This window comes from Myotis davidii, unplaced genomic scaffold (genome assembly GCF_000327345.1).
Source record: "Myotis davidii unplaced genomic scaffold, ASM32734v1 scaffold993, whole genome shotgun sequence".
Taxonomy (NCBI): Eukaryota; Metazoa; Chordata; class Mammalia; order Chiroptera; family Vespertilionidae; genus Myotis; species Myotis davidii.
This window is the reverse complement of record NW_006285483.1, coordinates 1,721,546-1,737,128: the sequence shown is the minus strand read 5'-3', so window position 1 is coordinate 1,737,128 and position 15,583 is coordinate 1,721,546. Positions and strand designations below refer to the sequence as shown.

General features: G+C 40.5%; 1 protein-coding gene across 1 annotated transcript; it reads left to right on the top strand.

Annotated features, from left to right (window-relative positions):
• Nucleotides 1-379: 379 nt before the first annotated feature.
• Nucleotides 380-15,316, top strand: PRR11 (proline rich 11). The gene is made up of 10 exons (XM_006756223.2): nucleotides 380-488; nucleotides 3,513-3,645; nucleotides 5,269-5,431; nucleotides 5,643-5,765; nucleotides 9,320-9,496; nucleotides 10,365-10,463; nucleotides 10,828-10,940; nucleotides 11,738-11,797; nucleotides 11,886-11,982; nucleotides 14,256-15,316. The coding sequence occupies exons 2-10, from the start codon at nucleotides 3,518-3,520 to the stop codon at nucleotides 14,322-14,324; spliced, it is 1,029 nt and encodes a 342-aa protein (XP_006756286.1). The 5' UTR covers nucleotides 380-488; nucleotides 3,513-3,517; the 3' UTR covers nucleotides 14,325-15,316.
• Nucleotides 15,317-15,583: the final 267 nt, after the last annotated feature.

The following is a 15,583-nucleotide window of genomic DNA, read 5'->3' as shown; positions in this document are numbered from 1 at the left end:
CCTCTCCTCATGTAACACCTTTTCCAGTTGGGCAAAGACACAAAATGCCGCCGGAGGGTTGGTTGCTGTATACTTATATTTTTACATTGGCTGCATCCTCATCTCTAGTTTCAATTTCATAGTTAGGGCTCAGCCGAGAAGACTGCGATTGGTGCCATCGGAAGAAGAGCCAACCAATGACACAAAGGCTTCCACAAAGCGCAAACGGGAAGTGACACACCTTCTTTCCTCTCCTGCCTCCCTTCCCCTTCACTCCCGCCTTCTCCTTATTCATACGAGAAGCGCCTCAGCTCTAATTGGCCGAAGCGTGTTGTCGTCTCAGCCAATCACAAGCCAGGCCGTGCTCCTACGTTACTGGGAGACCTGTGCGTGGGGAGACCGCGATTACGATTGGTCCCTTCTCCGTCAGGTTTTAATTTTGAATTTTTCTTCATGGCGAGGGCGAGGCCACTGCCTGGACTTCATCTAAATCCCCGGCTCTTAGACTAGTAAGTGCAGGGATATCTTTTCTTTGTCACCTGGGCTCGCGTCTTCCATGGCGGGGGCTGTTGCTGCTTGTGTTCCTAACGGTTTACGGAGGTGGGGACTTTGGCAGGACTCGGAGGGGAGATGGAGCGGGGCAGAGGAGGTCGAGGCGGGTAAGAAGTGGTCCGCCTGGTGCCACCCTCATCATATTTCTATTTAATTAACACTCTGAAAATTTTGTTTTGGAGGAAAGTATCTGCCTTCCTTTTGCACAGTCCTTTACATCTTTGCTACTCCAAGTGCGGTCCACGGACCTACGGCATCGACATCACTTGGGAGCTTGTGCACAATGCAGGTTATTGGACTGCACCCAAACTTACTGAATCAATAATGCGTTTTAACAAGATTCCTCACTTACACAGACACAGTGATTCTCATGCACATTAAAGTTCGAGAATGTTAATTTCTTGACAGGTAGTATTACTATAATCCTTCATCTAGTCTTACTATCATCCCACAGTCAGTGAGAATGTCAACTTTAGAAGTATGCCCTGTATACTATGTTCCTAATACTGTGCTGGACTAGAGTTAAAGAGCTTTAATTTCTAAAGAAAAAAAAAGAACCAGGAACTTAAAAAGCAATGCTGTACAGCATAAAATGTAAAATTAAATATATGAAAGTACCAGAAAAGCCCTACGGATGTTCAAGAGGAATCAATTGAACTGGTTGGTAATGGAATTTGATTAATGGACTGAAAGCTGTTTATGGGAAAGTGTAAGAAACCTCCATAAAAATGTGTTTAGGAAGATATATGACATAAAATACATTCTATTACACGCACACCTATACAGAAAGAGATAACAGATAATTGGTGAATCTAAGTGAATGATATGAGTGTTTAGTACCCTATTCTTTAATTTTTCTCAAGGTTTGAAAATTTTAAAAATAAAAAGAATAGATGAAAATAGGTTATAGCAAAAGACAAAAAAACAGAAGAAAGCCCAAGGAAAAGATGGTAAAAGCAACTGAATTTAGAGGACAGAAGGGGAAGGGATGGTAAGGAGAAGGGACAGAATTAAGTTAGAGGAATATTTATGACTCATATATGAATATATGTATGTGTGTCATGTATAATACTAGAGGCCTGGTGTACAAATTTGTGCACAGGTGGAGTCCCTCAATGTGGCCTGCAGGGATTGGGCTGAAACTGGCAGTCCAACGCTGCCTGCCACTCCTGCCTGCCACTCCCACTCATCCCAGATCCAGCCCCTATGTCATTGCAGCTGGCTCAATTCCAGTCAGTCCTGATCGTGAGCCCTGCGTCTGGCGCCTGTCCCGAAGGGGATGGGAGGGGGGCCAGGACATGATCAGCCCTCTGGGTGGTCGGTGGGATGCCCTTGCCGGCCTGGAATCTGGATCCGTCCCTCTGATGTTCGTCCGGTTGCCGGTTGTCGAGAGTCACCTGGCAGCTGCTTTTATATCATTTCTTCCTTGTGGAGCGTCTAGGGATGGGAGGCAGCCGGTGCCTGAGGCCTACTTACAGGAGTCTGGAGGCACTGTCGGAAATGTGCCAGCAATGCCAGTCCATCGGTGCCTGGCCCGTTTTCTGGAGATTGGACCTGCAGGACTACTGAGGGAGTGAGTGGCTGCACCAGACTGGTGGGCCACTTGGACCGGTCAGTCAGCTGAGTGATGCTCCTGCTGTGGGAGTGCACCAACCACCAGGGGAAAGCTCCTGCATTAAGCATCTGCCCCCTGGTGGTCAGTGCACATCATAGCAACCAGTCGTTCTGGTCCTTCCGCCCTAACTGTTGCTTAGGCTTTTATTATATAGATAGATACTTTATATATTTTCTCTACAATGGAGTATCCTAATTTCTTCACTTATTTTTTTTTATTTATGTTGTGGTATAGATTCTTTGTAATTGGCCTTAAAATCTTCTCAAAACAGGGCACGTAAAAAGGAAGGAAGAATACTTTTCAATTAAAAAAAAAAAGGAGAGCCCTAACCGGTTTGGCTCAGTGGATGAGTGTCGGCCTCTGGCCTGAAGGGCCACAGGTTCGATTCCAGTCAAGGGCATGTACCTTGGTTACGGCACATCCCCAGTAGGGGGTGTGCAGGAGGCAGTTGATTGATGTTTCTCTCTCATCGATGTTTCTAACTCTCTATCCCTCTCCCTTCCTCTCTGTAAAAAATCAATAAAAATATATTTAAAAAAAAAAAAGGAAAAATGCTTTTAGTGATCATGGAAGAATGAGCTTCTACCTAGTATTAGTAATTGGAATCGCACCTAACCCAGCAAAAAGAATTTGTATGTTTTTATTACTCTTTTGGAAAGGGGACAGTTACAGTATATATGTTTTTAATCCCAAGGAAAATTACTATATAGTCTTTCAATAGGATAGTTATCCTCTACAGAGTAGAAAGGATATGCTTATTGATGAGAGAGAGAGAGAGAGAGAGAGAGAGAGAGAGAGAGAAGCATCGATGTATCGATGTGAGTGAAAAACATCAATAGGTTGAGAGAGAGAGAGAGAGAGAAGCATCGATGTGAGTGAAAAACATCAATAGGTGGCCTCCCATATATGCCTGACTGGGGATCGAGCCCTAAACCTTTTGGTGTACGGGACAACACTCCAACCAACTAACCAACTGAGCCACACAGACCAAGGGTGTAATAATTTTAATAAAGCAATGAAAATAAAACAAGCCTTAGCTTGCTGAGTCCTTTGTCCTATTTGAGGTAGAAATTAATTATCTTTAATTTTTGGAAGAGCTGTGATGATTATTTTTAGATATATTTTATTGATTTTTTACAGAGAGGAAGGGAGAGGGATAGAGAGTTAGAAACATCGATGAGAGAGAAACATCGATCAGCTGCCTCCTGCACACCTCCTACTGGGGATGTGCCTGCAACCAAGTTACATGCCCTTGACCAGAATCGAACCTGGGACCTTTCAGTCCATAGGCGGACGCTCTATCCACTGAGCCAAACCAACTAGGGCTTCAAGAAAAAAAATTTTTTAATATATTTTTTCTCTACAGAAATCATGCTCAAGTTCAAGCAACAAAGAAGGAAGCGAAAAGTAAAAGCAAAAAGATTATTTAAAAAAAAAGAATTCTCTCACTTTCAGTCCAAGCCAGTTACACCTCCCCCTCCACCATCCTCAACAGAAAGGTAAGGCATAATGTGGACCAGAGAAAAATATTAAAAATCCCATCAGTTTAAGATCAAATTACTAGATTTAGCAAGTGAAGATACAGAATGCCCAGTTAAATTTGAATTTCAGATAGACAATGAGTTTTTTCTATTGTCCCATGCAACATTTCTAATATACTTATACTAAAACTTATTCAAATTGAATTTTAACTGAGCATCCTTGAATTTTGTGTGGCAACTATAGTCTACGAGTTCAAATGAAGTAATGATCACAAGGAATTGTGTTGGAGGTGCACAATAACTATTTTCTCTTTCTTCCTCAATTTAATTGCATAAATATGATAACCAAGCAATGAAAGCGAGGTATAATATTGGAATTTAAATCTCAGTTTTGGTAAAGTTTGGTCAGTATTCTCTGGGACTCAGGGCTTAAATGTGTTATTGAAAGAGACTCTAAGTTCTAGGGACCCAAGGGTACTTTGTCACAATAACAATTTATACATTTTGTTGTTTTAGCTCTCTTTACAGAAAAAATTTAAAACAAACAGGCCCTCAAAAAGCAGTTACCATGATATCATTCTCTTTTCCATTTCTCCCCAATATTGAGAAAGTCCCTAACTGGTCTTTCTGCTTCTGCCTTTTCGCCCTCTGCAGTAAGCCTGTTAAAATCGTGTCATATTGCTTCTCTACTTAAAGCTTTTCAATATCTTCCTCTCTCAGAGTAGAAATTAAAGTCCATAGTATGACCCCCAAGGCCTTTATGATCTGACTCTGACATTATTTCTTAATCCTTCTCCCTTCTATTTCTCCACCCAAGTCATCCTGGCCTCCTTGCTATTCCTCAGACACCTCAGTGAACTTCCACCTCAGGGCCTTTGCACTCGCCCCTGATGAAATGCTCTTCTTCTAGATATTTGAATTGCTAGCTTCTTTATTTCCTTTAGGGTTCCCCACCCCCTACCCCTCAAAAGTCTCCTTCTCAGTGAGAGTTTCCCTGGCTACCATATCGAAAGTTTCATCTCCACCCAACATTTCACATTCCCTCTCTCTCTATCTTTTTTAAAAAATATATTTTATTGATTTTTTACAGAGAGGAAGGGAGAGGGATAGAGAGTTAGAGACATCGATGAGAGAGAAACATCGATCAGCTGCCTCCTGCACACCCGCTACGAGGGATGTGCCTGCAACCCAGGTACATGCCCTTGGCCGGAATCGAACCCGGGACCATTCAGTCCGCAGGCCGACGCTCTCCACTGAGCCAAACTAGTTAGGGCCTCTCTCTATCTTTTTCTTCTTAGCATTTATGCACTAACAACCCACATATGTTATTTATTTACTTATTTTTATCTTTCTTCCATTAAACTGTTAACTCCACGAGGGTAGGGTTTTTGTCTATTTTGTTCATTACTAAATCCCTGATTCTTATTTATTTATTATTTCATTTATTTTATTTGTTATTGTTTATTTACTCAACAAATATTTGTTGCATAAGTGAATCCCAGAATTCTAGAATTACTGAAGAATTTGACTTTAGGAAGTCTCTGTTCCTGACTTCTACTGTAAAACTAGCTTGTTGTTTAATTAGGGGCTATGATTCCAACTCAGGAGTTTTTGCTTTATTTGGTTTTGTTTTTCCCACAGAGTGGTTATTTCTTCAACAAACACACCTCTTATCAGAACCTGGCTAAGATCCTCCTGGAATTTCAAATTTCCCAGTATCAAAGATGCAGTAAAACTTTGGACAAATAGTTTTATATACTTTGGACGGTTTATATACAACTGGTGTCAGAACTGCATAGCCCAGGTATGGGTTTGACATACCTGTTTCCAGCACTACACACTCGCTATCTGTGTGCACTCAGGTCAGCACAGCACTCAGGCTAAACTCAGATAAGATGAAGTTATGGGGTCATGTCTGCCTTTGTTTTTATAAAACAAGACCACTTTCTTGTCCTCTTTTCTTGTCTTTATCTTATTGCTCATCAGAGTCAGGCTTGTGTATTTTTTAATTTTAGAGCTTAGAAGTATTGAAAGATACCATCTTTCCTTCCCGTTTCTGCCACCAAGAACTTCAGAGTCTAAAACAACAGTTTTGCATTTTGGAAAGTGAATTATGCAAGCTCCAGGAAGCACTGAAGGTTAGTATCCTATATAATAAAAATCTAATATACAAATCAATGGAATGGAGGAATGACCTGGTATGTGGGGGGTGGGCCCAGCAAGTGGCTCCAGGCCAGCCAAATCAGGTGCCAGCGGGCAGAGGGAGTGGATGGCAATCAGGGGTCAGCGGCGGAGGAGCGGAAGGGCCGGCCACTCACCAGCTGGCACCATCCTCCGATCGGCCTGCTGGTCGCCTCCTGTAGAGAAGTGGGCCTAAGCTGTCAGTCGGACATCTCCCGAGGGCTCTCGGACTGAAAGAGGGCGCAGGCCAAGCTGAGGGACTCACCCGAGTGTACAGATTTTCATGCACCTGGCCTCCAGTTATCAAATAAAAAACAAATCTGGGTCCTTAGCTGGTTTGGCTCAGTGGATAGAGCGTCAGCCTGTGGATTGAAGGGTCCCAGGTTTGTTTCCGGTCAAGGGCACATGCCCAGGTTGCAGGCTCATGCCTAGTAAGGGGTGTGCAAGAGGCAGCGAATCAGTGGTTCTCTCCCATCATTGATGTTTCTATCTCCTCCCTCTCCCTTCCTCTCTGAAATCAATAAAAAATATATTCAAAAAAACAAAAAATAAATCTGGGATTTGGTAAGAAGGGAAGGGGTTGTCACCCATAAGAATCTCAATGTGCTTTTACTAGAAAAGGAATGACTGCAGGTGAGTGCTAATCCTAGGCCTGTTTGCCCTCAGATCTGTTCCTTAAAACACTGAGGCTCTGCTCCATATTGCAGGGATGCTGGCCCCTTTATGTTACGTTCCCCAAGCTCCGTGTCACCTGGTTCATGGTTGTGCTAGACTAACAGTAGACGTGGATGAGAGACCAGAGGGAGGGAGGGGATAGAGGAGTGATGGCGAACCTTTTGAGCTCAGCGTGTCAGCATTTTGAAAAACCCTAACTTAACTCTGGTGCCGTGTCACATACAGAAATTTTTTGATATTTGCAACCATAGTAAAACAAGGATTTATATTTTTGATATTTATTTTATATATTTAAATGCCACTTAACAAAGAAAAATCAACCAAAAAAAATGAGTTCGTGTGTCACCTCTGACACGCGTGTCATAGGTTCGCCATCACTGAGATAGGGTGTTTTTCCCCTTTCATTTTCTGTGTTGGGCGATTTCCCCAGCAATGGCTGTAATTGTTTCTCAAATTCCAGCTCCCTCAGGTAAGTCTGCCCCATTTTTTGATTCTCTGGGTTAACCTAGCTCCAGAGATCTGCTTCTACTGCTCTTTCCTTTGTCCTTCCATTCGCAGGATATTCATAGCTTCCTGCTCTTGAATACTTCTGGGCTGCCTCACTGCCCCCTGTGTGCTTCTCATCTCTTCCAGCAACAGTGGGACCAACTGCCTTCATTACATTCCCCATCTTTGAAATACTCAAGGTGTTTTTATTTTCTTGACTAATAAAGGCAGGAAAAAAAAACACCCCAAAACTGTAAATATCCAACCCCTTCACTCTCCTGAGCAAGGCTACTATTCTCAATGTCCAAAACTCAAAAGAATAAACATCGTACTCATTGGTTTAGAGAGAAACCTCTGAGGTTATATCCCTGCTCCCAGAATTTGTACCTCAAGATGAACTAGCCAGATAGGGGAAGACAAATCCCCTCTCGGCCTCAGTTTCATTATCTCTAAAGTGGGGATGATGCCATCTTTAGTGGGCTGAGTGACGGCCCCCCCAAAAGATATGTCCAAATCCTAATCCCTTGGAACCTATAAATATTAGCTTATTTGGGAAAAGAGGTCTTTGCTGATAAAATTAAGAATTTTGAGATAAGGAGGTCATCCTGTGTTACCTGGGAAGAGACTACATCCAATGGAACTTCATAGTCTAAATAAAACAGCGGTTTTGCATTTCAACAAGTGAATTGTCCTTATAAAAGAGACACACAGCCCTACTGGTTTGGCTTAGTGGATAGAGCGTCGGCCTGTGGACTCAAGGGTCCCAGGTTTGATTCCGGTCAAGGGCATGCACCTCCCCAGTAGGGAGTGTTTGATTTCGGACTTGTAGGCGCCAGCACTGTGAGAAAATGAATAAATGAATTTCTATTATTTTAAGCCACCAAGTTAGTGATCATTTGTTACAGTAGCCACAGGAAACTAATATACCATCTTACTTCATAGGATCATTTTATTCGTTGCTAGGGCTGCCATAACAAAGTAGCACAGACTAAGTGTCTTATACAGCAGAAATTTATTTTCTCACAATTCTGGAGGCTACAAGTCCAAGATCAGGGTTGGGTTGTTGTTCTTTCTGAGGCCTCTCACCTTGGCTCGCCTTCTCAGAGTGTCCTCACATGGACTTTGCACTGTGCACGCCCATCCCAGGGTTGTCCTGTATATTCAAACTTCCTTTTTTATAAGGACACCAGTCAGATTGGATGAAAGCCCACCCTGACAGCCTTATTTTACTTTAACCACCTCTTTAAAGACCCTATCTCCAAATATATTATGGAGTACTGGGAATTAAAACTTCAACATATGATTGGGGGCGAGGGGAGTGTACACAAGTCAGTCCATATGGTCATGTTATAGCCCCTTGGCCTTTTTATCAATTTCTTGAATATACTATACTAGAGGCCTGGTGCATGGCGTTTGTGCACTGGGGCGGAGGGGAGAGGAGGGTCTTGCAGCCTGCCTGTGCAGTCCGGGACCCCTCAGGGGGTGTCCAACTGCCAGCTTAGGCTTGCTCCGTGGCCAGGTAGTCGGACATCCCCTAGGGGTCCTTAGCACTGCTGCAGAGGCAGGAGAGGCTCCTGCCACCACCACTGCACTCGCCAGCCGTGAGCCCGGCTTCTGGCTGAGTGGCACTCCCCCTGTGGGAGTGCACTGACCACCAAGGGGCAGCTCCTGCATTGAGTGTCTGCCCCTGGTGGTCAGAGCATGTCATAGCGACTGGTCATTTGGCCGTTGGGTTGATTTACATATTAGCGTTTTATTATATAGGATTCTTGGCTGCTAAGTATTTTCCCCTCTGCTAGGAATTCTCTTTCCCCAGTCCTTATCTTCCTTCGCATGATAAATCTCAATTCATCCTTAACATTATAGCTAAATGTTGCTCCCCAGGCTTCTCACTCTTTATGCTCTCAGCACACTTCATTACTCTTATTATTTTATTTGGTTTTGAGCATATCGTGTGTGTTTAATGTCTGTGTTCCTCACTAGACTGTCAGCTCCATGAGGTGGCACACAGGGCTGTCATTGGCCTATAGTGCCTGACATATCGCATGCATAAAACAAATGTCTGAATGAAATTTAAATATATCATTGAAGATTGCCACTGTTAACATACTATTATTTATAATTCTAATCTTTTTCTAGGCATATCATCTATTGTTTATTATACTAAGATACATAATTGATTTAACTGAATAACTGAATGAATGAATGAACTTGTGATAAATGAGAAAATATTATGAAACATGATGTACTGAGAAAGTATTCTATATAGTACCTTTTACTTGAATGATCCTCGGCTACAAGAACCAAATTAATCCGTTATTTCTTTGCCAAATGTTATGTCTTCTTTCAGACTATTTCAGAAAATTCTTCCTGTCCGAGCTGTGGTCATCCCTGTTACATGAATGGTAAACTTACAAGAGTGCCTGCCTGTGCTCTAACCACCCCTGGAGAATCCGAATCCGGAGCTGTACTTCCTGCCACACTGCCAAAGCCAGCAGGCCATCTTCCTAAGGACCTTAACAGGAAAGCTATATTCTGATTCCATATCTTAATTATGTCAGTTACTGTGTTTATAAAAAAATCAGTCCCCTGGGAACTCACAAAAGCTGGATATAGAAATACAAGTGATTTTGTTTAAGGATAAATAAATATAATTTAGTAGAATAAAATATTTCTGTTGGCTTCTCAGCATATCTTTTATTTTTTTTTCTCCAACTAAACCAGTAAGTTTCCCTTGAAAAATGTCAGCATATCTTTTTACCAAAAGGAAAACCTCCCTGAGAAACCAAATTAAGAACAGAAGATAGCTTAGTGAGTGAACTCTGCATAAAAACAGTTGGTGGAGCCAGAGAACCAGTCTCCATTAGGTTTACTTATCTGTCACAGGGACTGAAATATTTGTAAGTCACTAAGATAGCCATGATCCTGTTTTAAAATCTGCTGAATTTTCACTGTGGATACATTTGATTTATAATGGCTGAGTTAAATCCAGAGCCTACAGCTATATTTGCCCTAATGTATACCTCTCTGACTATACATTTTTGCTGTATGGGAACTGGATCATCTTTTTACGTAGTTCAGGTAAACGTCATTTGATTTGAGGAACTATTTCAACTCGTATCTTGTAATGACTACTGAGGAAGATGCATAATTTCAGGAACTAGCTCATCTCTTATTATCAAAGTTGTACCGTTTGATGAATACCTTCAATAGCCTTAGTATCTTTGGGTACTGAAAACAGGATCATTCTTGATTAAGTGACAAGAATTTGATAGGTTCCTAGGGTAAATAAGAGTTAACTTTTAACTCTAGGTCTTTAAAAACTATATTATGATTTGCATTTGACTAGATATCATGGTTCCAAATTGAATTCTAATCTTTACATGTATTTTAAGGCTGGACCATTGAAAAAAGATGGACCCATGCAGATAACAGTTAAAGATCTAATGACTGTGAAATTAAAGAAAACCCAGAGTTCTGATGAAAAGAAAAAGGTAAGATATCATTGATCTACACAAAGTCTTTAAGCTATTAGTCTGATTGCCCCTTTATGGAAACAAAATATAAGTCTTATGTATAGAAGCTATCCCAACGTAAGTATTTGATGTCTTATTGAAGTAGTTGTGGATCTCTGCAACAAAATATGTAGATTCCAAAATTATTTAATTAGGCAGTTTTATGTGCCAACCATTAGTCTGAAGAGGTAGAGACATACTTCGAAGCTTTAGAGTAAAAATTGAGTGGAGTAGTGGCTATATCGCATGCATATCCAGCACTCAAATATTCATTGTTTCAGCATGTTTACATTTTGAATATTTTTAATGTGTTTTTTAATAATGTCTCATTTTGCAATTAAAGCTTGTTCCATCACCAAAGGTACGGAATCCGCTAGTTACCGTCTCTGACCTGCAGCGTGTTACCCTGAAGCCCAACTCCAAAGTGTTATCAACTCGAGTTACAAACGTCTTAATGTAAGAAATTACACCATGTTATCCTCTACCACTACCTAAAAGAATGTTTTTTTTTGCTTTTTTCTAACTTTAAAAATTACATATGTACATTGTAGAAAAAATGGTATCTACAAAAAAATTTAAAGAAGAAAACAAATATCATTTAACTAAATATATCATTAAAGATTCCTACTGTTAACGTACTATTATTTATCATTCTAATCTTTTTCTAAGCAGATAACAGATTTGGGGGGGGAAACAATTACTATCAAGAATTTTAGTAACTTATATACCTCAATAAAATAAATTTTAAAGCAGTTCGATTTCAGAAATAATAAAATATGAAAACTAGTGTGTCTTAGAATCAAGGAAACATAATAATACCTGTGTATAATCATATTGTAGATACAGTTATGACTTTTCCCATTCAGTGTGTCATGAGCTTCCCTCATCTTATTAAAAATTAATTTAAAGCATCATTTTGACTTCTTAAGTATATACTGTTTATTATATATAAATTTCATAGATAATATCTTGTTTTGAGACATTTAGGTTATTTATGCTTTTTTATTTCAATGAACATCCTTATCAATCATCTGTGTACATAACTGAGTTTTTCCTAAGGTGGATTTTTATACATGTAATTACTAAGTCAAGAAGTATTGCTCTGAAGAATTATATCATCTTATGCTCCTATCAACAATATCTATTGCTATTTTTTACTATTTCTAGGATGTTACCTATAAAAATGACTGCTTTGCTTTGGGAAAAATGATAAAATCTAGCAAGTTCTAATTTTGATGTCTTTATTTTATCAGTAATCCTGGTAAAAGTCAGATAGACCTGCGGAAACTACTTAGAAAAGTCGATGTAGAGAGGTAACACACTCTCTTATCTTTATGTTTTCTAAATCTACATGGTAATTGGCATAAAATACAGTTTCTAATAGTTTTATTACCTTTGCAGGAGCCCAGGCGGGACCCCTCTTACCAATAAAGAAAATATGGAAACAGGAACTGGACTGACCCCAGTAATGACCCGGGCCTTAAGGAGAAAGTTTCAGGTAAGCCTTTAGAAAAAAAAATTGGGGTGCCTTTTCTTCAAAATCATTTATTTAGAATCTTAATCTAAGGCAGCTTTCTTTTTAGAGAGAATCATTGATTGGTTGCCTCCTACATACTCACTACTGAGGTTTGTGCCTGCAACCTAGGCATGTGCCCTTGACCAGAATCGAACCCGGGACCCATCAGTCCGCAGGCCAATGTTCTATCCACTAAGCCAAACCAGCTAAGGCTAAAGCAGCTTTCTTCATCATCATCATCATCTTTAAATGATACTTTATGCTTTACAAAGCACTCACATATTTAGGCTTCATAAATTCTATGAGATAGTGAAGATTATCATCTTCACTTTACCAGTGACTGTCTGGTTTTTAAAATTCTTTTATTAAGTATTTATTAAACCTCATATGCTAGGGCACTGTGCTGGAATAACAGGGATATAGTGATAAGCAAAACAGACATAAATCTACTGTTTTGGAACTTACAAATAATCACATATATGGATAATCGTGCACGAAAATAAGTGCTGTGAAGGAAAGCAATAAGGTTCTGTAGAGCCCATGATTTAGGAAGGATTCTCCTAGGAAGTGATGAGGTGAGACTGGAAGGGTGAATAGGCATTTGCTGAGAAGGGTACCTTTGTAGTATGGGGGTGGGCCTCCCATGGATGTTATGGAAGAAAAAGTTCCAAACATAAAGAACAGCATGTGAGAAGGTCTCGCAGTGGGAGGAATCATGGCCTATCAGAGGAACTAAAAAGTAGCCAGAATAGCTGCTGAGAGAGCAAGTGTGACTGTGGTGCTGACAGGGATGGAGATGTCGCTAGAAGTCAGATCATGCAGCTTTTTTCTTTGTCATCTACATGTATGCCCACTCACCAAAATCCGGTACATCAGTTCACCTGTGATTTTTTTCCAAATCCTGTTTGTCGCTATCATTTCCCTGATCAGATCTGCACGGAATAGCTGTCCTTCTGCCACCCCTGCTAGAGTGCGGGGACACAAGGCTGCTGGCCTCTCTGGCTATGAAGCTTACATTTCTGTGACCTTCTGGCAGCAAAGACGCACCGTAGACTTCACCGCTGACTCTTCACCCCAACACTGTCCTCATTAAGAATCAGTGCCTTTTGCAGGACAGCGTGGTTTCTCTCTTGCCAATTCAGCTGGGTCCTCCTGGGACTATATGGTCTTCTTTGGAGGTGTGGCCAGATTCCTCTCTCCTCCAATAGGGCTCTACCTCTGGATTACCTTCTTTTTTGATAACACAGATTGTGAAGGACAGGGGAAGAGGGCAGAGGGCAGAGGCCTCACCGAAAGACTAAGCCCCTTCCTCCCCTTCTTCAGTTCTAGGATCCTTTTTGTCCCAGTGGGCTGGGTAATGTAGAAACAAATAGAAATATAATAAATAATATATCCACGTATTCAGCAACAACATCATAAATCACAGAGAGTCCCTATGCCCTATATGTGCTCCTCAAAAGTCACTTGCTAGGAGGACGTCTAGTAAAAAACTGTTGTTGAGCATAGAATGACTTCCCACCCAGCCATTCGGCTTCCTTCCTTTAACTTTGAAGCAACTGCATTCGTTAGGTCTTGCATTTGGTTGCAGGTAACAGAAATCTGACTACAGTGTCATAACCAGCGAAGGGCTTTTTTTTCTTACCTACATATCCCCTTGAGAAGCAGACAGTCTAATTGGTACAGCAGCTTCACCATATCATCGCTGCTTTCCCATCCTTAACGTGTGGCTTTGATTAAGGTGCAGAATGACTGTACTTCCTGAAGACTCATGTCTACATTCTAAGCAAGATAAAAAGTGCAAAGGACAAGAGGGCGTGCTAGCTAAGATATCCCTAATCTCTTTAAACAGGAACTTCTGATTATATCAGGGAAGTTGAGAAAATTGTTTTCTAGAATCTGGATGCATTGCTTCTTTGTACAAAATCTGGGTTCTGTTAATAAGAAAGAAGGAGAGCCATAACCGGTTTGGCTCAGTGGATGGAGCATCGGCCTATGGACTGAAGGGTCCCGGGTTCGATTCCAGTCAGGGGCATGTACCTTGGTTGTGGGCACATCCCCAGTAGGGAGTGTGCAGGAGGCAGCTGATCAATGTTTCTTTCTCATCGATGTTTCTAGCTCTCTGTCCCTCTCCCTTCCTCTCTGTAAAAAATCAATAAAATATATATTTAAAAAAAAATAAGGAAGAAGGAGAACTGTGTTAGCTACAGGAGCATAATTCACATTATAATTGAGACTTTTCTTTCTTTTTTTCATAGCTGGCTCACCCTAGAAGCCCAACTCAAACTCTGCCACTTTCTACAAGCAACTTTGATGAACAAAACTGATGCCAACTCTGCCTGACTCCATGTGATCATCCATAAAATATCCATAAAATCACCCCACTCCTTCTTTAAAAATGTAGTATGTATAAATAATTGTTCTAATTTATAATTCCATTTAAAGAATTACGGTATTATGGAGCCCATATTTACTGTAGATACTAGTAAAGTGGGTATTTGGATATTTTCTGGTTTGCATGATCAATAAGAGAACAGAATGGAAAATACAATCTCCAAAGTGATCTTCATCCTGGAATTACCCAATTTAGGTTGGAGAAGTTTTTTAAATTTAACTAGATAACTAATTTGTACTCTCTAGGTGCATTTATGACCTTAAGACAATAACCTAGTTCCCATTCCTCTTGGGTATTCTCCGGTAATTGAAAAGTATTTCAGCTTTTAAAGCTCATGCATTCATTAAGTGCTATAAACTTGATCAATAAGAAAGACCCTCTAGATTTTATTTATGTTCGTTATAAACAGTTAAGAGGTAAGTGCATCCTACATCCACACCCACCTATTTTCCAAAAGGTTTGAAAGCAAAAGGTCCAATGTGATCTTAAAAATTAGAATATATCATTTCTAGCCTCTTAGGTAGGGAGTCATGTCTGGCTCACTGAAGTCTGAGATATTCATTATTTTGATGTCTGCTGTCTACATTCATACAGCTAAATATAAATTTCATGAAGACTTCAGCCTGAACCTTGTATTGTCCACCGTGCCCTAGCAAGGATTCTTTGAGGTCCATAGCAGGTTCAGTATAAGACCTGATATCCTGTTGATTCAATATCAATAATAATGTACACCTAACTGGATTTTTGTTCTTTCCTGCCAATCCAGGTTTGCCAGATTTAATAAATATAAATACATGACAGCAATCAAATTTGAATTTCAGATAAATAACAAATAACTTTTAAATATAAATATGTCCCATTAAACAATGAATACTTTGTTTAGTATAATTATGTCCCAAATATTGCATGGGATATATGTATACTGAAAAAAAAAAAGTCAGCTCTGGCTGGTGTTCTCAGTGGTTAGAGCATTGGCCTGAGCACCGAAGGATCACGGGTCTAGGGCATGTACCCGGGTTGCAGGTTTGATCCCCGGCCCCAATCAGGATGCATGCAGGAGGCAACCCATCGATGTGTCTCTCTTTAATCGATGTTTCTCTCTCCCCTTCCTTCCACTGTCTCTAAAAATTATTGGGAAAAATATCCTGGGTGAGGACTAACAAAAAAAATTCATTGTTTACCTGAAATTCA

Bases quoted from the DNA above. Each gene is read 5' to 3' on its own strand.
- PRR11 (XM_006756223.2), top strand. From the start codon at position 3,518: ATGCTCAAGTTCAAGCAACAAAGAAGGAAGCGAAAAGTAAAAGCAAAA. The intron at 11,798-11,885 runs GTAACACACTCT...TTACCTTTGCAG, and splicing joins AGAAAAGTCGATGTAGAGAG to GAGCCCAGGCGGGACCCCTC. The intron at 11,983-14,255 runs GTAAGCCTTTAG...TTTTTTTCATAG, and splicing joins CCTTAAGGAGAAAGTTTCAG to CTGGCTCACCCTAGAAGCCC.